Genomic DNA, 27785 nt, shown 5'->3' on the forward strand with positions numbered 1-27785 from the left:
AGATCAAATTGTAAAGAAATAAAATACAAAGGAAACGTAAATTAACTAATAATTACAGCTTATAATACCACTAGATCAGCAGCAAAGTCTTACCAGATAAAGTCCTCAGCATATAAAAACAATCAGAACACCAATACGTCATCAATAGCCAACATTTAGCCGTCTAGGTGTTTCGACAACATCCCCCTATGTCCTCTGAGGAACGAAGGAGATAACAGTGCAATCCAGGACACCAAAAACAGGCAACCTTATAGTAAAACTCCACCTATAAAAGGATCTTACAAGAATATACATTATGTTATCAGAGGGTATTCCAACACATCACTAACGGGACGGTGTAATCAGAAAATTACCAAATGTTTAAATCAGGTTTTTGTGTTAAAATTTATTTTTCACATTTACTTGTAACTTTTTTTTTTTTACATTTGATATCAATAGCTAGATGTTAAAAAATGTCTTGTAATTTTCAAACTGACCACTAGGTTTAACACTAGGCTTTTACTTCCTGTTTTTCACAAGGATATTAGGATCAATAAACTACCTAAGATGCTATTTGTTTGTATACAAGTGTTATCTGCCCATGCTCTAATCCGGTCAGATGTCATTGTGCAGGAAGGGACAGAAGGTGAGCTGAATATCACCCTCAAAAGATGGTGGATCCCGTATTATCTACTGTATACAGAGGGGTCAATGTAATCCTGTCTGTGATGGGACTGCTGAATATAAGTCATCGATACAGAACAGGAAGTGTGAGTCTAGTATAAGGTCCAGTGTGAAAGCCAGAAGATTTGTGGTCTTGGGCGAGTAGAGCCACCAGCCAGTCCGTGCACTGTGACGCGATCGTCATCCATGTTATATGGTCGTCTGACGACACCATAACCCTAAAGCTCTAATCACACCATGCTGGCACTGTACATTAGGTACAGGTGACGAATGCTAGTCCTCTAAAGCCTCAGCATTCATAATTATATTTTTCTGATTATATGCCCATGTTTTTCACATGTTTCTTCGGAAAAGAAGAGTCTTTGGCATATCACATAGCAGCATTCAATAAATAAAACTAGTACAACACATACAACGGAAAGGGCATAAGTCCTAAGACTGGCCATCTCCTGCTCGTATAGGGTATAACACGGCGTCTTATGTTCTCCAGGCATCTCTGCTCACAGTCAGAAATCTGCATCCAAAGTGAAGACGTTATCCGCCGTCTGAGACATAACAGCGAACCGCTGATACTCAGACACTCGCTTCTCAAAGAAATTGGTTTTTCCCTCCAGAGAAATATTCTCCATAAAGTCAAATGGATTTTCTGCGTTATATACCTGGAACGAAAGGAAAAAGAAACACAATAAATAGAAAAATACCGTAGATAGTGAAGAGGCTAATGTTTTCACGCCTCCCAAATTTCAGAGTAAGGCCTCAGGCGTCTGATGTTCTCGTGTAAGTGCTACCCGTGGTTTTCAAAGATAGCACTCATGCCTGTGATTGTCTATGGGGCCATTTACACATCCTGTTTTTTTTGCGGACCTCTCGGTTCTCAGAAAATTGCGGTCATGTCCGATTTTGATCTGACGGGGGCATCAAAATCGGCAATGCAAGTCTATGGGTCTATTAAAAAAAAAAAAATCAGACTGCACTCGGATAACATCACGGACGGTCACATCAAAGAATTTGGAGAAACTTAATTTTTACCGTTTTAGGGCAATTAGGGTTACCATAATTATTATTTGTCCCATGCCAGAATAATGAGAGAAAGTTTTAAGGCATTTTTTTTTTACTTACTGCAAAGTGAAGAGTTTTCATACCTTTCCTTAGTATTTGGTACCATTGCCCTTAAACTGAATGACTTGGGTCAAACTTTTCAGATCTCCTTCCACAAGCTTCTCACAATAGTTGGTCGGAATTTGGGCCCATTCCTCCTGACAAAACTGGTATAACTGATCCAGGTCTGTAGGTGGCCTTGCTCACACCGGCCATTTCAGCTTTGCCCATACATTTTCAATAGGATTGAGATCAGGGCTTTGTGATGGCCACTCCAAAACACTGACATTGTTATCTTTAACCCCTTAGTGACCGAGACAATTCTCACTCTAATGACCAAGCCAATTTTTTTACAATTCTGACCACTGTCACTTTATGAGGTTATAGCTCTAGAACGCTTCAATGGATTCCACTGATTCTGAGATTTTTTGTTCATGACATATTGTTCTTCATGTTAGCGGCAAAATGTCTTCGATACGACTTGCGTTTATTTATATAAAAAAAACAACAGAAATTTGCCAAAAAACAGAGAGTCGTGTCACACAAAATAGATAATAAATAACATTTCCCACATGTCAACTTTACATCAGCACAATTTTGGAAACATAATTGTTTTTGGTTAGGAAGTTATGAGGGTTGAAAGTTGACCACCGATTTCTCATTTTTCCAGCAAAATTTACAAAACCATTGACAGAAAATACCAAAAAGTGACACCATTCTAAAAACTGCACCCCTCAAAGTGTCCAAAACCACATTCAAGAAGTTTATTAACCCTTCAGGTGCTTCACGAAAACTAAAGCAATGCGGCAGGAAAAAAATTAACATTGTACTTTTTTTCACAAAAAATTTACTTTAGACCCAAACTTTTTTATTTTCACAAGGGTAACAGGAGAAAATGGACCATAAAATTTGTTGTGCAATTTCTCCAGAGTATGCCGATACCACGTATGTGGGGGAAAGCCACTGTTTGGACGCATGGCAGGGCCCAGAAGGGAGGGAGCACCGTTTGACTTTTTGAATGCAAAATTGGCTGGAATCAATGGTGGGTGCCATGTCGCGTCTGGAGACCCCCTGATGTACCTAAACAGTGTAAACCCCCCAATTCTAACTCCAACCCTAACACAGCCCTACTCTTAACCCCAACCCTAATCTTAATCTCAACCCTAACCACAACCCTAACTCCAACACCACAATAACCCCAACACCCCAACTGTAATCAAAACACAACAACCGTAACCCCAACACAACAACCGTAACCCCAACACAACCCTAACCCTAGCCCCAACCCTAACTCTAACCCCAACCCTGACCCTAGCTCTAATCCCAACCCTAAACCATAGCCCCAACCCTAACCCTAGCTCTAACCCCAACCCTGACCCTAGCTCTCACCCCGACCCTAACCCTAGTGCCAACCCTAACCCTAACTACAAAGAATGGAAAAAATACAATTATTTTATTTTTACCTAACTAAGAGGGTGACAAAGGGGGGTTTGATTTACATTTTTTTTTATTTTGATCACTATGATCTATCACAGTGATCAATATGAACCAATAGGAAAAATCTCCTGTTGTGCGGGCACTGTGCATGCACCCACCATTTTCTTCCAGGAAGAAAGGTCTGAATACTTATGAAACTTGTTGCATCATTCCCAAGAAGACTCATGGCTGTACTAGCTGAAAAGGTGCTTCTACTCAATACTGAGCAAAGGGTCTGAATACTTATGACCATGTGATATTTCAGTTTTTCTTTTTTAACAAATTAGCAAAAATTACTACATTTCTGTTTTTTTCAGTCAAGATGGGGTGCAGAGTGCACATTAATGTGAAAAAAAAAGAACTTTTTTGAATTTACCAAATGGCTGCAATGAAACAGAGTGAAAAATTGAAAGGGATCTGAATACTTTCCGTGCCGTGTGTGTGTGTGTGTGTGTGTGTGTGTGTGTGTGTGTGTGTGTGTGTATATATATATATATATATATATATATATATATACACATACACACACACACACACACACACACAAGAACAGTGCCTTGAAAAAGTATCCATACCCTGTAAACATTTTTTTCACATAACACCCACAAATTTAATGTTTTTTTATTTGGAATTTATGTGATCTACCAACACAAAGTAGCGCGTATTGCATTTGTGAAGTGTAAAGGAAATGATACAAGGTTTTCTAACTATTTAAAAAGTATAAATCTGAAAATTTAGATGTGCCTTTGTATTCAGTCTCCCTGCATCAATACTTTTTAGAACCACCTTTCAATGCAATTAAAGCTGCAAGTGTTTTGGGGTCTGCCTCTAACGCTCTCATACAAACCTCTGAGGCTTTCACAGAACAGCTGTAGTTATACTGAGAATAAATTACACACAGGTGGACTCAATTTACTAATTATCTGATTTCTGGAGGCAATTACTCCCTCAGGATTGTGTTTAGGAGTATCAGACTACCTGGGGCTGAGTAAAAATGAACGTCACAATTTTCAGATTTATATTTTTTAAATAATTAGAAAACTATGTATTGTGGCAGCACGGTGGCTGCCCCAATACACAGCCACAGCCTTGTAGTGCTGGGGTCCTGGGTTCAAATCCCTCTAAGGACAATATCGTCAAGGAGTCTGTATGTCTGCCCCATGTTTGGATGGGTTTCCTCTGGGGACTCTGGTTTCCTTCCACACTGCAAAGACATACTGATTGGGGCTCATAATCTGCATTCCCTATGGGGCACAGTGCCGATAATGTCTGTAAAGTTGAATTAATGACACTATATAAGTGAGTAAAATAAATAAATAAATGTATTATGTCTTTTACACTTCACAAATAAAAAAAATGTAAGTTTGAGGGTGTAAATGAAAAAATGTGGAAAAGTTAATGTGGTATGAATACTTTTTCAAGGCACTGTGTATATTTAAAGAAATGCTGGAAGATCTGGAAGATGAGTAATATGCCTTTTCGACCTCCAAGGTGGCGAATGTGGTTGTCCGCTACTTTAAAAAGCTTTCTCTATAGGCCCAGGGTAGTTGAAAAATTAAAGAGCAAAAAAAAATATTCTCACTTACTGGACCAGTGATGCTCCACTGTTCTGTCGCCAGCATACCACGCCGATCATCTAGCTTCCTCTTCCTTTGGGTTTATCACATGATGGCTGCAGCCAATCAGCATCCACTGATCGGCTGCATCCTTCATATTTCACCGAGTGGAAGAAAAACCGTCCTCAAAAGTGTGTGTCTGAGCATCAATGTTTCACTGTTATGTCTCAGATGCCATATAATGATGATTGCAGATTTGTGAAAAAGTTTTAAAACTAGTGGACAACCCCTTTAATTTTCAGCTTTCCTAGAATTCTTATTGTTCCGTATTACGATATTCATGGAGATTTCACATATGAATCCAGACAGAATCCGCCAACATTCTGCCGGCAGTGTCTGCGAATTGAGTATTTTAGATATACCATTCACACGCTCTGTAAAATATTCGGGCAGAATAGGTGACTTTGCCGCAAATTCTTTGGGTCTCTATATTCCCAAAACCAAAGTTTCAAGAGTCAGGGAAAACTGCATGATCAGACAAAGTGGGAGTATACATTTACCTTCGGAAAGCCAAGTTCCCCCAACAATCGATCGGCCACAAATTCTATATACGTCTTCATTAACCTGCAGTTTATGCCAATGAGATCCACAGGTAACGCTTCTGTTAAGAACTCCTACGGAAAAAAAAGGTAATGACATGTTAATGAGATAGACCACGAGAGTTATTAACCTTCATCTAGAGGCGGAGGTAATTGTTCAATTCTAAATTGCTAGCCAACCCTGCAGATCCCTGACTTTTTATTAATGGTATGATGTAAACTGCTCTGCTGATGAAGCCACTGGCCATGGACTCATTCATAATAATGTATACACCTGTACATACATTCCTATGTGCTGTCAGTGGTTTTGAAGGACTTGATGGAAACATAGCTCTTCGTCAAAATGATGGAAATAATCAAAATGATTTTTAAATTTTCCCATAAGCCACTAAGCTTAATTTTACACTTCTACATCCAGTTGAGCACTTGAACATTAGCAGCACTAGACTGACTAAGATCCTACTGATTTGTATTGAAGCATCTAATGAGCACGCTCTTATCAGGACAAAGATCATTATAAAGGGGGGAGGAAGTGAGCTGTGACATTACCTATCGTTAATGGTGGCGTCTCTGATATACAGGTGTTACCTTCCTTTCATTGTAATCCTGTATGTGATGATAATAAAACTGCTGAAAAGCTTTCTGTACAGAACAGGAAGCGTGAGTCTGGTTATAAAACCTAGTGTGAAAATGTCAAGATTTCAGATAATCTTTAATAGAGTATGTAATATGGAATTTTTTTAAATATATATCAAAACTAAAAAAAAAAAAACAACAACAAGTAAAACTGATTGGTTCAACATATTCCCTATGAGGGTTTATCCAGGGTGCTATAAGTTACATTGACGTGTTTGTGTATGTACATATGTATGGTATGGATACATAGAATTCTAGAACAAGAACCTCATATCACCGAATTCTAAAACAAGAACCTCAGGTCATAACATTTTTGAACAAGAACCTCAGATCATAGAATTCTAGGAGCTCAGATCATAGAATTCTAGAAGCAGCTCAGATCACAGGATTCTAGAAGAACCTCAGATCACAGAATTCTAGAACAAGAAGCTCATATCACAGAATTCTAGTAAAGAAGCTCAGATCATAGAATTCTAGAAGAAGCTCAGATTATAGAATTCTAGAACAAGAAGTTCAGATCATAGAATTATAAAACTAGAAGCTCAGATAGCTAATCTGTTGGTCTTGGTCAAGTTCCATATACAACTGGATATCTACAACGTGTTGTGACAGGGTCACTGACACTGTATGTAAGGGGAGATATGTGTCATGAAGATTGCTTTCTTCCGTGATCTAAAAACCCTTAAGTTTCTCTCCAGCATGCTATGTGCTGAAGGGGTTAATCAGCCAGGAAGGGAATGGGTTTTTTTGGCGAGTAGGTAAGAGATGGGAGGTACGCCTACTCACTATATCTCTACCTCAAGGGTGTGGCTGGGGACTTAAATGTTCAGCTACTATTTTTTTTCTCTGTTGTGTGTTTGGACAGGAAAGACTCCAGACGTGGCTCTAGGAGGAGCTGAGGACTGTGAGGGTTTCCTGAGGGTGAATCTGGAAGGCAAAAGCACTCTATTGAACTTTGTCTTTGTTTCGGCCAGAAAGACCACGTTTACTTTGTTCAACCCTGCTACCATTTATGCTGTGCTCTAATAAACCAGCAGGTGATTTACCACAAGAGGCATTCCTGTATTTACCTGTGCAAGCAGCTGAGTGAGACAACCCCTCATACTGTACAGAATGCTACTATCTAGAGCAGGGATGTCAAACTCAAATAAACAAAGGGCCAAAATTAAAAACGTGGACAAACTAGTGGGCCAACCTTGATATTTATTAAAAACATGTCTACAATTGAAGACGTTTTTCTATATCATTCTTTACAGAATAAAGGCCCCACATAGTCCTCCATACAGAATAATGGATTCCACATACAGTGACATTAAAAGGTTTGAGCACCCTTGGTCAAAATTACTGTTATTTATTCAATTATTGTGAATAGTGAAGCAAGTTCAAGATGGAATGATCTGTAAAAGGCCTAAAGTTACAGATGACACATTTCCTTCGTATTTTAGGCAAAAAAATATATATATTGTCATCTTTTACATTTTAAAAATTGCAAAAAGGAAAATGGGCTGGTACAAAAGTTTGGGCACCTTGCATGGTTACTACCTAGTTGCATCCTTTTTTTGAAAGTATCACAGCTTGTAAACACTTTTTGTAGCCAGCCAAGAGTCTTTCAATTCTTGTTTGAGGGAATTTCATCCATTCTCCGTTGGAAAATTCTTCCAGTCCTGTGAGATTCCTGGGTCGTCTTGCATGCACTGCTATTTTGAGGGCTAACCACAGATTTTCAACGATGTTCACATCAGGAGACTGTGAGGGCCATTGTGAAACCTTTAGCTTGTGCCTTTTGAGATAGTGTATTGTAGATTTTGACATGTGTTTAGGATCATTACCCATATGTAGAAGCCATCCTCTTTTCAACTTGAGCTTTTTTACAGATGGTGTTATGTTTGAAGAATTTGATGAAATCTCATTGAATCCATTCTTCCCTCTAACCATGAAATGTTCCCCGTGTCATTATCTGTAACACAACCCCAAAGCATGATTGATCCACGCCCAGGCTTAATGGTTGGGGCCTCGTTTTCAAAATGCATCAGTGCTCGTATTTCTGTATACCTGCTTGTCTATCAACCGTGTCCACCTGCCTGCCTATTAGCCATGTGCGCCTGCTTATCAGCCGTGCCCACCTGCCTGCCTATCTATGTCCGCCATGCCGGTCTGCCTGCCTGTCCACCATTGTGGGCTCTTCTGCCTCCCGTCCCTTGGGGTGAGCTGCTATCCGCCAAAGGTCAGTACTGGTGTAACACCTGGTCCTGCCTCCCTTGCCCCTCCTCGGATCACGGTATCATCTGCCACTGTACATCTGAGGTCAGACTTGGTGAGCCAAATAGTGACACCCCACAGGCTCTCCACAGATCACGGCACAGTGGTTCCACCGCCCAGTCCATAACAAAGGCCATATTTGTGTAGGTGTCGCTGAACAGCAGAACAATGTACCACAACTCCAGAATCTGTGAAATCTTTTTGAAGGTCTTTTCCAGTCAAGAGGGGCTTCTGATTTGCCTCTCTAGCAATCCTATGAGCAGCTCTCACTGAATGTTTGCTTGGTCTTCCAGACCTCATCTTGACCTATACAGTTTCTATTAACTGCCATTTCTTAATTACATTTCTAACTGAGGAAAGGGCAACTTGAAAATGCTTTGCTATCTTCTTACAGCCTTCTCCTGCTTTGTGGGATTCCATCATTTTCATTTTCAGAGTGCCAGGCAGCTTCTTAGAAGAACCCATGGCTGCTGTTTTTTGGCACAAGGTTAGAGGAGGCAGGGCATTTATAAAGCTGGGAAACATACATCGCCTTGCCTTTCTTAATGATGATGGTGATCAAGCCATAGCCCTAACAGGCTAATTAAGGTCTGAAAGTTTAGTCAAAGTTATCGGAGGATACAAATCTCCAATGGTGACTAAACTTTTGCATCGGCCCATTTTTCTTTTTGTAATTTTAAAAAATGTAAAAGATGAAACTATATATACATTTTGCCTAAAATACAAAGGAAATGTGTCATCTTTAACTTTAGGCCTTTTAAAGATCATTTCATCTTCAACTTGCTTAAAGATGTTCACAATAACAGTAATTTGACCAGGAGTGCTCAAACTTTTCCATGCCACTGTAGCTCTCCATACAGTATAAAGGCTCCACATAGTCCTCCAGACAGAATAATGGGCCCCACATAGTCCTCCATACAGTATAATGGCTCCACATAGTCCTCCAAACAGAATAATGGGCCCCATATAGTCCTCCATTCAGTATAATGGTTCCACATAGTCCTCCAAACAGAGTAATGAGCCCCACATAGTCCTCCATACAGCATAATAGCCCTACATAGTCCTCCATGCAGCATAATGGCCCCACACAGTGCTCCATACAGTATAATGGCTCCACATAAAAAAATGTAAAATAAAACTACCCTGGTCAGGATGCCGATAGAGTTGAAGGTGCAATACTGGGGTGGGGGAGGCTATGCCAGCGTTGCGGGCCAAATCTAATCACCCTGTGGGCCAGAATTTGAGATGTGTGATCTAGAGGATCTGTATTGTTAACACACAAAAGAGGGCGGAAATGGTTCACTGGGAAACAAAGACCAGACTCTTTTATTTTGGATGGTAAATACCCAGACTTTTATGGAAATTATGCTTTTTGCTCTTTGCTATGGACCGCCTATCTTTTCTGTACAGAACTACACTACTATAATATTCAGTATTAACTAGAAGACAAATTACCTGTTCTATCCTCACAGCGCTGACTATGATCTCAGTCACTTGCTGCTCTGTGGGTTTATTCACCAGGTAGTGAAACATTAAACATGCAAAATCACAATGCAGACCCTGCAAGCAAAAATATCACATATTACAGGTAAAGCAATAACTCAAATGCAAGAAAAAAAACAAAAAAATAATATACTGCACAGCAACGTAAAAGCCACATTGCTGTGCACATGTACAGTCTTTTGTTACTTCTTTTAACCGCTTCAGGGTTCGGAAACTGTGAGATTGCTAAAAGAAGTCACATCTTAACTCTTTAGGCAGTTTCAGTTAGGAAGTTATAGCTTAAGAAGATGCAGAAAAGTGGCTCAGTGGTTAGCACTGTTGCTTTGCAGCGCTGGGGTCCTGGGCTCAAATCCCACCAATGACAACATCTGCAAGGAGTTTGTACGTTATCCCCGTGTTTGCGTGAGTTTCCTCCCGGTTTCCTCCCAAGACATACTGATAGGGAATTAACAGTAGGGAAAATAAGTATTTGATACACTGCCGATTCTTCAAGTTTTCCCACCTACAAAGAATGGAGAGATCGGTAATTTTTATCGTAGGTACACTTCACCTGTGAGAGACAGAATCTAAGAATAAAAAACAAAAAATCACACTGTATGATTTTTACATAATTAAATTGCATTTTATTGCATGAAATAAGTATTTGATCACCTACCAACCAGCAAGACTTCTGCCTCTCACAGACCTGTTAGTTTTTCTTTAACCCCTTAACGACCAGAGGTATATTTGGTTTTGCATTTTAATTTTTTGCTCCCCTTCTACCCAGAGCCATAACTTTTTTTTATTTTTTGGTCAAAATGGCCATGTGAGGGCTTGTTTTTTTTTTGTTTTTTTTAATTCGTTTATTAACCAGAGAAGTAAAAAATATACAATATACACATTTATGCTCATTAGTATTACATTAAATTCAATATAGAACATGTACATTGTATGTATAGTTGAGTATTACAATTTGTGCTCAACATGTTATTTACTCCATTCAAACCGTACAAACAAAGCATGGAGTTATGAGAATTTGCAATTGTTAAACCATAACTGCAACCATCTTATTAACTACCTTTCTGCCGCTTAATAATAAATTTGTATCTTACTCTGCGCAATATCTAGAGGAATTTGACACTTTGCACTAACGCAATTAACTATAAGTTTATAAAGTAAGATGAGAAGAGTTCCATCCGCTCCAAATTTTCTCGAATTTACCCGGACATCCTCTATTTTGATATAGCGTACGTTCATAAGGAATGACCGAGTTTACCAACTCGACCCAGGCCCTGAGGGAGGGGCATGAACCCCCCATCCATCGCATCGCTACCCCCTTCCTTGCCATAAAAAGTGACTCCCGTAAGAAGATCCCAATATGATGACCCCAGGTCTCTTCATCCCACACCCCAAATAAACAAATTAATGGCTCAAGAGGAACAGGAGCTGATACTATGGATGAAAGTAATGATGTCACCTCTTTCCAATATTGAAGGATAATAGGACAGTTCCACATCATGTGAATAAAATCTGCGTCTGGTAGATGACAGCGTAGACATTCTGATTGAAGTCGACCCATCTTAAAAAGTCGTATGGGAGTCAAATATGATTGGTATATTATATATAGCTGTGTCATCCTGTTATTAATTGACAGGGATACCCTAAGTGGGGACTCTAAAATTTCCTCCCATTCTTCTTCCTGTGCATCAGGGATGAGTCTCTCCCATTTCCCCTTGATGAGTCCTATAGCTGATCCCGCTCCCACCGATAACATATAGGTATATAAAGAAGAAATAAGCCCCTGGGGTCCCTGGGATTTAAGGATTCCTATCAAAGGTAAAGATGAAATTGTGCAACCTGTAGCCACCCCCCTCATATATGACTGGAAAGCTGATCTTAATTGCAAGAAACGAAAAAATTGGGATCTTGGAATATCGTACTTAGACTGCAGTTGTTCAAAGGACATAAAGGTCCCCTGGTCATGTAAATCCCCTACCGAGGTAACACCATGTAGCACCCAAAAATCAGTGGACGGGTGATTTAGCAGCGCCGGAAAGTAGTTATTTTTCCATAAGGGCATTTCAGCTATAATATCTGTAAATCCAACAGCTTTTTTTATTTGTCTCCAAACTAATCGCGCCAGCCGGAGCATGGGCAGTGGACGAGGGGTACTCATTTTTTCTGATTCTAAAAAGCTCAATGGACACTCCACCCGAGCAGAATGAAGCAGATGATGTTCAGAATTAGGAAGACAACCACCAGGCATCCATGTGCCCAATGCTCTAGCCTGCCCAGCCAGGTAATATAGAAAAAAATCCGCCAATGCCGCTCCACCGCCCTGTTTAGGTCTCTGCAAAATAGATAGTCTAAGTTTGGGCCTAGATTTCCCCCATATAAAATAAGTAATTTGGGAGTTTAAATTGGTAAAGAGGGACTTAGGTACAAGAGGGACTTAGGTACTGGGACTGCACTATGCTGAAGGCAATAACTAAGTTTAGGGAGCAAAATCATTTTAATTAGGTTGATACAGCCCGCGACAGACAACGGGAGCTTACTCCAAGATGCAAATTTGGATTTAACTAAGTCTAACAAGGGATAAACATTAAGCTGTAGATCAGAATTGCTGCTTTGGGACATATAGATACACAAGTATTTGAAATTGGATACGACGGGTAACGAGGATAGAGCTTCAAGATCTGGCACTGGGGCACAAGAGAGGCAATAGAGCAGATTTGTCCCAATTTATATACAGGCCGGAATATTTACTAAAGGCATCTATAGTAGCAATCACTCGTGGTAGTGTTTCCTTTGCATTTTCCATAAATATCACCATATCATCGGCATATAGGCCGATGGTGTCCACCCGACCCGCTATATCTATGCCCTTAACATCAGGGGAGGATCTCATACGTATTGCCAGTGCCTCTATCGCAAGAGCAAAAAGAGCCGGTGACAGGGGGCACCCCTGACGAGTTCCCCTAGATAATGAAAGGGACTCAGAAATGGAATTGTTTATAATTATACGCGCCTTAGGTTTCATATATAATAATACATTGATCCACCTCAAAAACTTATCTCCAAAGCCATATCTCTGTAAACATGCTGATAGAAAGGGCCATTCAAGAGAATCAAAGGCCTTGGCCGCATGCAAGGATGCTAATGCCCAGTTGTTATCTGGCACCAAAGAACTATATTGAATTATTGATTGGACTCGCCTGATATTAATAGAAGTATTTTTACCCGGCATAAAGCCAGTCTGATCTGGGTGAATAAGGTCTAGTATGATGGAATTCAGTCTAATGGCCAGGATTTTAGTAAAAATTTTATAATCTACATTGACTAACGATATGGGTCGATAGGAGCCACATTCCAGAGGATCCTTTCCCTCTTTTTTGAGTATGACAATATTTGCCTCATAGAAAGTTTCGGGCATACATCCTCCCTCCCATATACCTTGTAATACTCTCAATAGGAGCGGCGCCAGTATACCCTGATATCTTTTATATAACTCAACGGGAAACCCATCTGGCCCGGGAGCTTTCCCAGAGGACATGTCCATTATTGCATATTCTACTTCTTCCAATGTGAACCTAGCATCCATAAAATCACGCTGAGTGGGACTCAATGTGGGAAATATGACATCTGACAAATAATCCATACACTGCGAGACACCAAGGTCACCTTTGGAGTCATACAGCGACTCATAGTAGTCGTAAAAACAGTGAAGTATTTCTTCCGTTGTGGACATCAATAAGCCACCTGGCGCGCGAATCTGCAATATTGTATTAGATGTGTTATGCTGACGCACCAGGTAAGCTAGAAATTTACTGGTTTGATTTCCCAACTCAAAATATGACTGACGTGCGAAAAACAGCTTACGCTTAGATTTGGTGTCCATATGCTGAGTATACAGTCTCTGTGAAGTCAACCACTCAATCCTATTACCATTAGTTTGGCTAGATATATACGCAGCCTCCGCATCTTTCAATCTCCGTTCCACCCCATCATCCTCTCTCGAAGTCACCCTTTTTATATATGAAATTGTGGATGACAAACATCCTCTCAAGTATGCCTTGAGGGTGTCCCAAAATAAATTAATATTCTGGGGCTCTGGGTGGGATGAAATGAAACAATTCAACTGATCCTCTGTTCTGTCGTTATGATCCATCAGTTTCAACCAAAAGGGATTCAGCTTCCAGACCACACCCCTCCTTGGTTGCCCATATTTAAGTTTAAGTATGATCGGGCTATGGTCCGATATCCCCCTATTACCGTGTTCCACACTATCCACCCATGTCGCCAACCCGCTAGAGCTAAATATGTAATCTATGCGGGAGAGACCGTTTAGTAGATGAATGGCAGGAATATCCTTCCACTCCAGGGTGATGCATCCGCCATAGATCCAACCATCCACTGCCTTCTATAAATGATGCCAACTGGGTCGGGGTTGAAGTGGGGAGCTCCCCAAATCTCCCATCATCCAATCTCAATCTATCAAGGCTATTATCCATCACTAAATTAAAATCTCCCATACAAATAACTTGTGCGTCTGGATAGTTTAGCGCAAAGCTCATTGCCATCCTAAGGATTGACATATTAGCCGGGGGAGGGTTGTAGATACATAAAATTACATATTCACTAGAACTAATTAGCGCACGCACAAAAACAAACCGACCAGAATCTCTTCGGGCCTCCCTAGCTTCCCACCTAACATCTCTATGTATTAATAATGAAACTCATCTCGAGTAGCTAGTATGGAAAGCGTGTATGTACCATTGTACCCACGGTTTCTGTACGCACCGGGCTGTATCTCTGGTCAGATGTGTCTCTACCAAGGCCACTATATGGGGGTGATGGCGTCTGATCTGCGAAAAAACCTTAATTTTCTTTCTGGGGGATTTAATGCCTCGTACATTCCACATCATACATACTATTTCAGATCCCATGTTTGCTTATCCAAATATGATATGCGTTATTACTCAGGCAAAGGTCAAAGCTTCTACTTAAATAACAGATAAAACCAAGAGAAAAGAAAAAGTAGAAAAAGAACCAAACAATATAGGAGCAACGTCCTGTGCTCCCATTATCAAAGAAATAAGGGGATACCCTCGCTGGAGTCAGCGTCCGGTATAGTTGGTAATCTGGACATCTCCAGAGAGAGCTCCATATTTAGTAATCAGAAGAATTTAGCTTGACTAGATATATTTAGGATTCCTTTGCATAAGACACCCCATGAGATCGTAGCCATTCGGCCACTTCCGCTGGATCCGTGAAGAACACAGAAGAACCTTTGTGAACAACTCGGAGTCGGGCTGGGTAGATCATTGAGTAGATGATGTTTCTGTCTCTGAGTTGCTTCTTGATCTCCATAAATCTGGCCCTTTGCTTTTGAAGTTCCACGGAAAAATCCGGAAAGATCGAGATTACAGCACTATTAAATTTGATGGGGCTTTTTTGCCGTGCCAGCCGCAAAATAGTATCTCTGTCCTTGCAATTGAGGATCCGTGCCAGAAAAGGTGTAGGTGGGGCCCCGGGAGGGAGAGGTTTTGTGGGCACTCGATGGGCTCTTTCCACAGCAAACGTTGAAGAAAATTCATCTCCCAGAGAAGATTTAAGCCACCCCTCCAGAAATACCTCAGGTTGTTGACCCTCTGAACGTTCTGGCAGACCAATAATACGGATATTATTCCGGCGCAATCTGTTCTCTAGGTCATCTGCCTTTTGTTTCCAGGCATTTATAGAGCCAGCTACTTTTGTCAACTTGGCCTCCATGGGTGTAATGGTATCTTCTACATGGGATACCCTCGTCTCCACCTCTGTAATGCGTCCCTTCATGGTCTGCATGTCCTGACGGAGGCGCCCCACTTCAGTATATACATCCTCTATTTTTTCGGTGAGAGATGTTCTGGTTAGGGAAATAGCTTGCATTAATTGGTCAGACGCTTGTTTAAGTGTCAGTTCATCCTGTTAACCTCCCTCAGCACTATCAGAGAGACGATTTTTACGCTGCACCTGAGAGGGGTTATTCCTAAGGTTACGTGTGTTATCAGAGGGATCAACTCTGGCAAACTCCTTTAGTTTATCAGCTGCCCCCGAGCCCTTGGTGCGCTGCATGATTAGCAAGGTCAGAGTCACAAGTTGTACAGACCCAGCAGAGCTATGGCAGAGCGGCGTCTGCAGTAAACTGAAAAGTTATAGATATGGCAGTCTCGGGACTCCACTAGGGTGCTGTGCACCAGGGAGGGCTCACTGTGCCTGCAGTGGTGGCAGCCAGGAGGGGGGGTCCAAAGCCCTCCAGAGTAATGGCGCCGATGGGTGGAGTGTCTTAGTGAAGATATGAGGAGCGCAGGGCCCAATTTTTCAGAGCACACTCCGCACGTCCCCTCAGTGTGTCCAGGATATGTGCCCGCTCACCCACCCATACAGCGCTGCAGAGATGTAAAGATGGCGCTGCGTCTTCACCTGCTGAAGCGTGCGCTCTGAAGATCGCAGCCGCTCCACACAGGCACCGCCTCCGCCCGAGTCTTTCTCACACCCGGTGCACCACGAGCCCACAGCACCTACCGCAGGCGTCGGTAACCACCTGGGAATCAGGGTGAGGTCCCGTCTCTGACAGGGAGCAGCACCGCGCTTCTTCCAGCAAAGCGAGCTCTGCTGAAGATGGCCGCCTCCTCGCTGTGGGTCTGTCCTGAGCTCCTCAGTCTCCGGAGCTCTCCGGTCACAGCGATCTCCCCACAGGGTCCAGAAGGGCCGCCCGGAGTTAAGGGGGTCCAGCGGTGGTAAGTGATTTGCCGTATTTAGGGGTCTTAGTGCAGGATAATAAAAGGATTCAGGAGCTCTCTCACAGCGCGTCCTCTCTCCTTCACTACATAGCCACGCCCCCCCCAGGGCTTGCTTTTTTGCGGGACGAGTTGGACTTTTGAACAACACCACTGGTTTTAACATATCTGTGTACTGGAAAACGGGAACAAAAAAGAATTCCAATTGCGGTGAAATTGCAAAAAAAGTGCAATCTCACAGTTGTTTTCTTTTTTTCTTTTTTTTACCATGTTCATTAAATGCTAAAACTGACCTGCCATTATGATTCTCCAGGTCATTACCAGTTCATAGACACCAAATAATTCTAGGTTCTTTTTTATTTAAGTGGTGAAAGAGTTTGTTAAAAAATAAGTGAATTGCGCCATTTTCCGATACCCGTAGCGTCTCCATTTTTCGTGATCTCGGGTCGGATGAGGGCTTATTTTTAGCGCGCCGAACTGACATTTTTAATTTTACCATTTTGATGCAGATATGATATTTTGATCGCCCGTTATTGCATTTTAATGCAATGTTGCGGCAACCTTAAAAAACGTAATTCTGGCGTTTTGACTTTTTTTCTTGTTATGCCGTTTAACGATCAGGTTAATCCTTTTTCTTATTGATAGATCGGGCGATTCTGAACGTGGCGATACCAAATATGTGTAGGTTTGATTTTTTATATTTTTTTTTATTTTGAATGGGGCAAAGGGGGGTGATTTGAAAGTTTATATATTTTTTGTATATATTTTTAAAAACATTTTTTTTTTACTTTTTGCATCCTTCAATAGTCTCCATGGGAGACTAGAAGCTGCCATAATCAGATCGGCTCTGCTACTTACAGTTGATGATCAGATCGCCTGTATGTAGCAGAATAGTGATAACCATAGAGGCCTGCTGGAGACCTTTGGTTGTCATGCCAATCCATCGGTGACCTGCGATCATGTGACAGGGTCACCGATGGGCGGGATTTCTGTCGCGCTTGTCGGAAGTGCGCGTTAAATGCTGCAGTCAGAGATTGACAGCAGCATTTAATTAGTTTACAGCCACAGGTGGATCGCGATTCCACCCGTGGCTGTTAGAGGGTGGAAAAGATGTGGGCTCAGTGCCGGAGCCCACATCAAAGGGAGGGATTCCGACATCGGCGTACTATTATGCCCGATGTTGGAAAGGGGTTAAGCCCTCATACTCTGCACTCATTACCTGTATTAAAATTGTACCTGTTTAAACTTGTTACCTGTATAAAAGACACCTGTCCACACACTCAATCACACTCTAACCTCTCCACCATGGCCAAGACCTAAGAGCTGTCTAAGGACCCCAGGGACAAAATTGTACACCTGCACAAGGCTGGGATGGGCTACAGGACAATAGATAAGCAGCTTGGTGAGAAGGCGACAACTGTTAGCACAATTATTAGAAAATGGAAGAAACACAACATGACTGTCAATCTTTCTCAGTCTGGGGCTCCATGCAGGATCTCGCCTTGCAGGGTAAGGATGAGTCTGAAAAAAGGTCAGGAATCAGCCCAGAACTACACGGGAGGACCTGGTCAATGACCTGAAGAGAGCTGGGATCACAGGATGGATGGGGTCATGCATCCTGAGATTTTGGCCAACAACCTCCTTCCCTCAGTTAGAGCATTGAAGATGGGTCGTGGATGGGTCTTCCAGCATGACAATGACCCAAAGCACACAGCCAGGGAAACTAAGGCGTGGCTCCGTAAGAAGCATTTCAAGGTCCTGGAGTGGCCTAGCCAGTCTCCAGACCTGAACCTAATAGAAAATCTTTGGAGGGAACTGAAATTCAATGTTGCCCAGCAACAGCCCCGGAAACCTGAAAGATCTGGAGAAGATCTGTATGGAGGAGTGGGCCAAAATCCCTGCTGCAGTGTGTGCAAACTTAGTCAAGAACAACAGGAAAATTCTGACCTCTGTAATTGCAAACAATTTTTCAAGGTTTCTGTACCAAGTATTAAGTTCTGTTTTTCTACTGTATTAAATACTTATTTCACACATTAATATGCAAATTAATTATGTAAAATCATACAATGTGATTTTCTGGATTTTTTTTAGATTCTGTCTATTACAGATGAAGCGTATCAACGATAAAAATGACAGACCTCTCCATTCTTTGTGGGTGTGAAAACTGGCAAAATCGGCAGTGTATCAAATACTTATTTTCCCCACTGTAGATTGCGAGCCCCAGCGGGGGGCAGTGATAATGAGTTCTGTAGAGCGGTGGAATTAATTGCGCTATATACGTGGGATAAATAAATAACACACCGGCCATAAGGCTGCCAGCAAAGTGGCTTCGGGAAGTGCATGACGGCATAGAAAAACATTGGTCCGAGTGTGATCCAATATTTTGTTGGATCACACTCGGACCAAAAACAAAGTAATGTGCACAAGCCCTTACATACAGTATTTAGCAATGCATCTTACCTTATTGAAACAAATGGAAAAAAATTGCAGCAGAATGTTATGGGGCAGGAGGAAAAACTAACTTTCTAGGGTCTTCTAGCACCCCCCTGGACCTGAACCGAAGCTACATCACCATAGAAGCCTATGGGAATCTGAGTGACTTCAGTAGAATCTTAGATATTGGTTTTAGTAAAGAAATAATAAATTATCAGCAATATTATAATCTATTATATATGTGACTTGTATAAGTGCGCAACAAATGGAACCTATAATATTCTGGAAATATACTGCAAGGGGCACATTACCCCTCATATTACATAATGTTTGCATTCGTGTTTATATGAAGGTGTCACCTCATCCCGACTGATCAGCTCATTGGAGAAGGTGAGTCCGGGCATCAAACCTCTCTTTTTCAACCAGAAAATAGCAGCAAAAGATCCAGAGAAGAAGACCCCTTCTACAGCAGCGAACGCGACAATTCTCTCCCCTACGAAGAACATAATACGAGACAAGAGTGGCCGCAGGCATAGTACGGGTGCGAGGTAAAGCGATGTACAAGGGAGTTATCAGAGTCATCTCTAGGATCAATCTGCATGCTATTTAAATAAAAAGTAGGGGAGATAAGAGGCTGCCAGACACATACATCAACGCTTAGCTGGGGTGCCTTAATAGGAGTAGGCTAGGTGCACATGTTGCATATTTGGTGCAGATTCTTTTACTCACATAAAATTTAGAGAAACAGCAAAGTGGATGAGTTTTAACTCCTAGGGTTCCCGAGATCACATTGAAGGCACGGTGTGTTCTAAACCTAAAATTAGTAATCACTGCAAATACATAATTTTTGAAAAATGTTTACTTTTCATCCTTCTAACCTTCCTAAACATCCCACCCCCTGCTCTGCGTTTACTCACTGTTGTAACTGGACGTGTTCTTCATCAGTTCTTTACTCTCTGTTGTAACTGGACGTGCTCTTCATCAGTTCATCACTCACTGTTGTAACTGTGCGTGGTCTTCATCAATTCTTTACGCATTGTTGTAACTGGACGTGTTCTTAATCAGTTCTTTACCCACTGTTGTAACTAGACGTGCTCTTTATCAGTTCTTTACTCACTGTTGTAACTGGACGTGTTCTTAATTTGTTCTTTACTCACTGTTGTAACTGGACGTGTTCTTAATCCGTTCTTTACACACTGTTGTAACTAGACGCGTTCTTAATCAGTTCTTTACTCACTGTTGTAACTGGACGTGTTCTTCATCAGTTCTTTACTCACTGTTGTAACTGGACATGCTCTTAATCAGTTCTTTACTCACTGTTGTAACTGGACGTGTTCTTAATTAGTTCTTTACACACTGTTGTAACTGGACGTGTTCTTAATCAGTTCTTTACGCACTGTTGCAACTGGATGTGTTCTTAATCAGTTCTTTACTCACTGTTGTAACTGGACATGTTCTTAATTTGTTCTTTACTCACTGTTGTAACTGGACGTTTTCTTAATCAGTTCTTTACTCACTGTTGTAACTGGACGTGTTCTTCATCAGTTCTTTACTCACTGTTGTAACTGGACGTGTTCTTAATCAGTTCTTTACTCACTGTTGTAACTGGACATGTTCTTAATCAGTTCTTTACTCACTGTTGTAACTGGACGTGTTCTTAATTAGTTCTTTACTCACTGTTGTAACTGGCCGTGTTCTTAATTAGTTCTTTACTCACTGTTGTAACTGGACGTGTTCTTAGTCAGTTCTTTACTCACTGTTGTAACTGGACATGTTCTTAATCTGTTCTTTACTCACTGTTGTAACTGGACGTTTTCTTAATCAGTTCTTTACTCACTGTTGTAACTGGACGTGTTCTTCATCAGTTCTTTACTCACTGTTGTAACTGGACGTGTTCTTAATTAGTTCTTTACTCACTGTTGTAACTGGACGTGTTCTTAGTCAGTTCTTTACTCACTGTTGTAACTGGACGTGTTCGTCATCAGTTCTTTACACACTGTTGTAACTGGACGTGTTCTTCATCAGTTCTTTACTCACTGTCGTAACTGGACGTGCTCTTCGTCAGTTCATCACTCACTGTTGTAACTGTAAGTGGTCTTCATCAGTTCTTTATGAACTGTTGTAACTAGACGTGTTCTTAATCAGTTCTTTACTCACTATTGTAACTGTAAGTGGTCTTCATCAGTTCTTTATGAACTGTTGTAACTAGACGTGTTCTTAATCAGTTCTTTACTCACTGTTGTAACTGTAAGTGGTCTTCATCAGTTCTTTATGAACTGTTGTAACTAGACGTGTTCTTAATCAGTTCTTTACTCACTATTGTAACTGGATATGCTCTTCGCCAGTTCATCACTCACTGTTGTAACTGGATGTGTTCTTCATCAGTTCATCACTCACTGTTGAAACTAGACATGTTCTTCATCAGTTATTTACTCAATGTTGTAACTGGACGGGTTCGTCATCATTTCTTTACACACTGTTGTAACTGGACGTGCTCTTCGTCAGTTCATCACTCACTGTTGTAACTGTACGTGGTCTTCATCAGTTCTTTACAAACTGTTGTAACTGGATGTGTTCATAATCAGTTCTTTACTCACTGTTGTAACTGGACGTGTTCTTCCTCAGTTCTTTACACACCGTTTTAACTGAACGTGTTCTTAATAAGTTCTTTATGTATTGTTGTAACGAGACGTGTTCCTAATCAGTTATTTACGCACTGTTGTAACTGGATGTGTTCTTCGTCAGTTCATCACTCACTGTTGTAACTGGACACGTTCTTCATCAGTTCATCACTCAGAATCAAGAATCTATCCTTCACTCTGCATTCCATACGATGCAGTCACTGTTTTTCCCAGTCGTCACTACAAGTGGGATCATGAACAGATAGGACACTATGGGTCCAATTCATTATTGCATGTGGGCCTTTTCTGGTCTAGGTTTTGGTGTTTTTTTGCTGTTTTTTTATTTGTGCCTTATTTTTCTTTTAATTTGTGCCCCTTTTTAAGTCTATTTAATATGTGCTCAATTGTTTGTTTTATTTTTTTTTATGTTTGTCATTGTGGGCGAGGTTTGGGGTTTCCAGATGATTTTGGTTGCTTCATCAATTGTGATTTTTATAAAAATGTGTTTCCAGTCCACCTCTTGAGAGATTTTATGCACAAAATTTCGGAGCAAATTTTGCAACTTCTTGGGCTAAAAAGTTCCAAAAACCTCAAAAGATAAAAAGTATTACTGATTTTGTGCAAACTTTATGACCTGCCTTCGCCATTTTGAAGAATTTGGCGTAAAAAAACCTCAACAAATACAAGAGGAAAAAAGAAAAGTGACTTAACAAAAAAAAACGCAAGGATGAATTGGGCTCTCTGTCTCTCGCTTATTTTTTTGTCAATTTCTGTTGCAGAAACCAACCTTTTTAGAGAAGGTTTTAACCATTAATTTCACTGGAGGCCCTAACACAGCGGGGGTAAAAGTGCCTTCCTGGGATCATGTAAAAAAAAACGCTCATAAAAGTGCATGAATAAGCGCAGAAAATAAGTGCGCATTTTAGATGGTGACAAACTGTGGATTTCAGTTCAGAAAAATTCACAAACAACATGTGAGCTTAACCAGAAGGGTGAAATCTGCATCAAAATCCACAAGTAACGTGCCCGGATTCTGCTGCAGAAAAGCTGCATACACACTGTGTGAAATATCAGTAACAAATACGCAGTGTACGATAATTCTACATATTGCTGCGAAATTACTATATGCAAATCCACGAGGATAATCTACTCCAAACTTGCAACATGTCAGCCCACCCATAATGTCATCTCTTTAGCACAGAAAGCGTAAGGAGCATTCTGTGCATCACAATAAAGGGTAATTATTCCCGTAGCTCCAGCATAGTCTCGGACTGCACGTACCAAAGGAAGCTTTCCTGTTCGATATCCAATGCAGGGCCCACTCGGCTTTTTTTCTGATGCATGGCATTGTTTCAATTGCATTAAATAAAAAATTACTAAAAAAGAAAAAAGAAAATGAAAACATAAAACACGCAAAAAAAATGCATATATAATATCCAATAAAATAATAATTTGTATTTAAAGAAAAGTTGATGTGGAGACCGACACTTTCCATCTGCCCAAATCAGGATGAACTTGTGACTGATCCCTCGTACGACAAGTCTAAACGGACACGGATTACCCTACTGACTTCCATCATTAGGTGAAAACTGCTAATCTTTTATCTTCTACTGCTTTATAAATAATTTTTGGAAGCTCAAAATAATGTCGCTCAGTTATGAGGTCACATGAGGGCGACGGGAACTGTCACGAGCAGGTTACGTGCTCCTGGGAGATCTGGGGTTAGAAAATCACTAAGTATTGTGAATCGCAGATCTTCCATCTAGCCGGTGTGTTTGTGTTTCATATTAAATGGATTCCGTTTCCTTTGGCGCTAATGAGGTTAATGACCCATTCTATGCTGGACAGAAACTTGCAGCTCCATCTCACAGCTGTCCCCGACCTGGTCATGACCTCTCCCTCTGCCAGTGAAAGCTTTGCTTCCAAGCTCCTTGGAGATGTTGTGCTGAATTGGAGATTGTTCCTGTGTGTTGTTTTTGTGTGTCTGCTTTCCTCACTGTCCCATTCCCATTCGGTTGGTACATTGCTATTCTTCTTTATATACCTCTCTACCTTTGGTGAGTGTTTGTATGTTAGTTGCTTTCTGTTACCCCTGTCTGTCTTACGTGTTGATACAGTAGTATTTCCGTCCCGGGCCTCCTGGAGGAGGGGGAGAGCATTGCTAAGGAAATAACAGGAGAACAGTAAGGTTGGTGGCCCAAACCTCCTCACCTTTAGAGGTACTTTTGGGAGCAGGGATAGGAAGGGCCCCAGCCCTAGCGACTGTTCAGGACCTCTTTCCCTAATCACGAACAGTCACAGCGTGATAAGAACAAGAAAAATTTTCTCCTTTGACTTTGGATATCAATAAAGTAGAAAATAACACTGCTGAAAACCAGTACAAGACAAGTATAGCATCAAGGAAAGTATTTGCAAAGTTATTATAATAGAGATTTTAAAGGGAATCTGTCAGCACAAAATGACTGTTCAAACCCAACACAGGTGGCAAAACAGTTCAGAGCCCCAACCCTCCTACTTGTATAGCATCCACTTCTTTCTTGATTGATACTAGGAGCTAGAGAAGGGCAGATAAATGGAGAACAAGTAGATGTGAAGATGCACCGAACTGCTGGGCCACACTAAGAGTGAACCTGTGTTTGGTTTGAACAGTCATTTTGTGCTGATAGACCGCCTCTATATGCTGTCCATTGTATTCCCGACGTACCGCTTCTCAGGATCCTTGATATACGTCTCGATGAGCAGGCTGTACATTTCAGAATGAATATTCTCAATCAGAATCTGAAAGCCATAAAAACATCGAGCTTCTGGTACCTGAACCTCCTGACTGAATCGTTCCACCTGAGATAATTAAAAAAATGCCATTTATTGCTATGGATTAGATCACAAATATTGTAGTAAGAGGAACTGAAGATGCGGAACATGTAGGCTTCATAAAGGGGTACTGATGGTGGGAGCACCATAGCTCCATACACTGTGTAGGTGTAATAATAACAATATTAGAAATGTAGTATAGTTTTTCTGATTTGCTATGTCGCTTACCCAATGTGCAAGACATTGCAATAGCTTACGTATCCATGGTTACGATCACTAAGAGCTAAATAACTGTTACTATATGGCTGGTTGTAACCATGGATACCTGTAATGCCCGGAATATCAGGTAAGCAACGTAGAGAATCAGAAGAACTATACTACATTTCTCACTTGAGGTATTTGCTTATATTATTACTACACCTACTACATATTGGGATAAGATCTTGGAGATGAGAATAGCCAGAAGCCAAATGTAACGTATAGTAATAGAACACCTACCAGATTCTCATTAACAATGCCATCGCTAGCAGCAAAGAAAGCCAATACGTGGGAAATAAAGTACTTCTCATCCGACGACAGCTTCTCCCAGTGAGCAACATCTTTGGATAAATCCACCTAATAGAGAAATTGTAACAGAAGATGGTAGATTATATACAGTGGGCATTGCTGCAGTACTATAACATGCAGGAATAATAAACCGCAATAATATTTATTATACATATAGTAAAAAAAGGATAATATGCAGCGAGTAGAATATACATTAGATAATCGTATAGTTAAAAATCCACCAGATTATAACAGCCATTATAATATACAGTCATGGCTGAGAGTGTTGGCGCCCTTGAAAATGATCTAGAAACTGAAGTATTTCTCCCAGAAAATTATTGCAAGTGCACATGTCTGTTTCATTTGTGTTTTTTTTTTTTTAACCAAATATTTTTTATTATGCAAAAGATATACAACAATATCCATTCAGATAACAATATATATCAATGTTTTGATTTTTACAAGAAACAAACCCCCCCACATCCCTCCCCCCCCCCCCTAAACGACCAACTCCAATCATGCCATTCTCTTGGAAAGAACAGATTAAGCAGTACATACATATTTATTATTAGCATCATTTTACCACCGCCGTTCAGCTATTCCCATCCAGCCATGGCTGCCACAGCTTTTGAAAAAATCCCATCCTATTCCTCTTATTATATATGCTTCTCTCGAGCTGGACAATACGATTCGCTTGTGCGATAAACTCTCGTCTAGTAGGAGGTTCCTCCCTAATCCAATACCTTGCGATCACCTTTCTTGCAATGAACAATAAATCTAGCAATTGCCATTTTGGCAGTTTCGTCAGTCAGGATTTCCTCCACGTACCCAAGTACACACACCACCGGATCCCTAGGAATCGTACACCCATAAATCACCCCTATCTGGTTCAGCACAACCACCCAGTATGCGAACAATCTGGGACACAGCCACAACATGTGCAGTATACCAGCCTGAGACTGGGAACACCTGGGGCACCCAGAATCGTCTCTCAGCCCGGCTTTAAACAACATGTCGGGTGTCCTGTAGGCCCTATTTATCACATATAATTGCGACAGTCTCCCAGGCTCACTCATCGACAACTTAGGTATGTATTCCAGTATAGACTCCCACCTATCATCGTCTATTTGCCCCAGTTCATCCCCCCATTTCCTTCTGGCCTTAATAGGGTAATCCAATAGAAAGGTATGTAATAAATCGCCATATACTTTGGATATTGCCCCTTTTGTTCCGTTGTTATTTAGTATAAAGTCCAACATTAGATCCTTCTGAATCACTATAGGCCCTCTCTTTTTTTGTGCCTGAAATGCGTGCTGAACCCTTCTATATTGATACAACTTCAACCCCGGGAAATGGAATTCCTGCTGCAGCATATCAAAAGATTTAAGATTCCCGTTGTGAATCAACTGACCTATCAATCCAATGCCTTTTTCCCTCCACTCTCCCATTCCTTCCATATGATTAAATTCTTGAAAAAAGAGGTTATCCCATATAGGCGAAAACTCAGTGAATTTCACAACCCCCCTTATACCTTTAATCGTCTGCCATACCTTATGGATCAAATTTATGGTGTGAAAACAAGTTCCCAACTTCTTAAATATGCCAGCTTCTAAACCCTGACCCAAGGGCCACCTGCCAATTATATGTACCAAGCTACTATGTCCCTGACCTTTCTCAAGTCCATCCCCCCATCCCCTAAGATGTTGGCTTTGCGCAGATAGAAAGTATAACCAGGGATTAGGCAGGGCAAGTCCCCCCTCATCTTTAGGCCTCTGCAGTATCTCCTGCCTAATTCTAGGGTTCTTCCCACCCCACGCCAATTCCCCAAATAATGATCGTAGTTTTCGAAATCTGGTCAGAGGGATCCATACCGGAGAGTTATGCAAAATGTACAAAACTTGTGGCATCACCACCATCTTAAGTAGGTTTACTCTACCCACCACCGACAAATGTAGCTTATTCCAAGCTGTGATTTTGACGCGTAGTTTGTTTATTAAAGGCTCAAGATTAAGTTCCTCAAATCTGGTTAAGGGAAGAGAAACCTGAATCCCCAGATATTTAAATTGCGTCACCACCCTTAATTTCGTATTCTGCTCCACCTCCCTCGTACAATCTACTTCCCTATCCACCTGCATAACGCTTGATTTATCCCAGTTGATAATCAATCCAGAAATTTGCCCAAATCCTTCAATTAAGGAAATCACATTTCCTAAAGACTCCCCAGGGTCCTCAAGAAAAAGCAAAATATCATCTGCATATAGAGCAACTTTCTCCTCCATTTGCCCATACACAAACCCCTTTACTAATTGAGACCTTCTGATAGCCGCTGCCAGTGGTTCCACTGCCAGAGCAAATAGCAACGGGGACAACGGGCACCCCTGCCGAGTACCTCGAAAGAGCTGAAAGCTCTCCGACAGTGCGTTGTTCACCCTAAGTTTAGCCACTGGAGAGGAGTATAGGAGTCTCACCCATGACACAAAAACTGGCCCAAACCCAAAGCGACCCAGAACCAACCACAGGTATTGCCATTCTATACTATCAAAGGCCTTATGTGCATCGAGGGAAACTACCACCCTCGTACCAGCATTCTCCGCCGGTATCTGCATATTGAGGAATAGCCTTCTCAAGTTGATGGCAGTGGATTTATTAGGCATAAAGCCGGACTGGTTCGAATGAACCACCTTTTCTATCACCTGGGTCAGTCTGTTCGCCAAGGCCTTAGCCAGAATCTTAACATCTGTTGTCAGAAGTGATATCGGTCTGTATGACTCCGGCAACCGTGGGTTTTTATCAGGTTTAGGAATGACCACAATAGTGGCCTCTCTC

General features: G+C 41.2%; 1 protein-coding gene across 1 annotated transcript in view; it reads right to left on the bottom strand.

Moving 5' to 3' along the window:
* Positions 1–365: 365 nt before the first annotated feature.
* RRM2B (ribonucleotide reductase regulatory TP53 inducible subunit M2B) overlaps positions 366–27785 on the bottom strand; it is a 47534-nt gene continuing 20114 nt past the window's right edge. The window contains exons 3-9 of the mRNA XM_077270986.1: positions 24912–25028; positions 24307–24440; positions 22884–22978; positions 19341–19474; positions 9743–9847; positions 5354–5467; positions 366–1322 (exon numbers count right to left, since the gene is read on the bottom strand). Coding sequence (XP_077127101.1) covers positions 1170–1322; positions 5354–5467; positions 9743–9847; positions 19341–19474; positions 22884–22978; positions 24307–24440; positions 24912–25028 — 852 coding nt within the window. The 3' untranslated portion in view covers positions 366–1169. The remainder of the gene's footprint in view (positions 1323–5353; positions 5468–9742; positions 9848–19340; positions 19475–22883; positions 22979–24306; positions 24441–24911; positions 25029–27785) is intronic.

This window comes from Ranitomeya variabilis, chromosome 6, assembly GCF_051348905.1.
Source record: "Ranitomeya variabilis isolate aRanVar5 chromosome 6, aRanVar5.hap1, whole genome shotgun sequence".
Lineage (NCBI taxonomy): Eukaryota > Metazoa > Chordata > Amphibia > Anura > Dendrobatidae > Ranitomeya > Ranitomeya variabilis.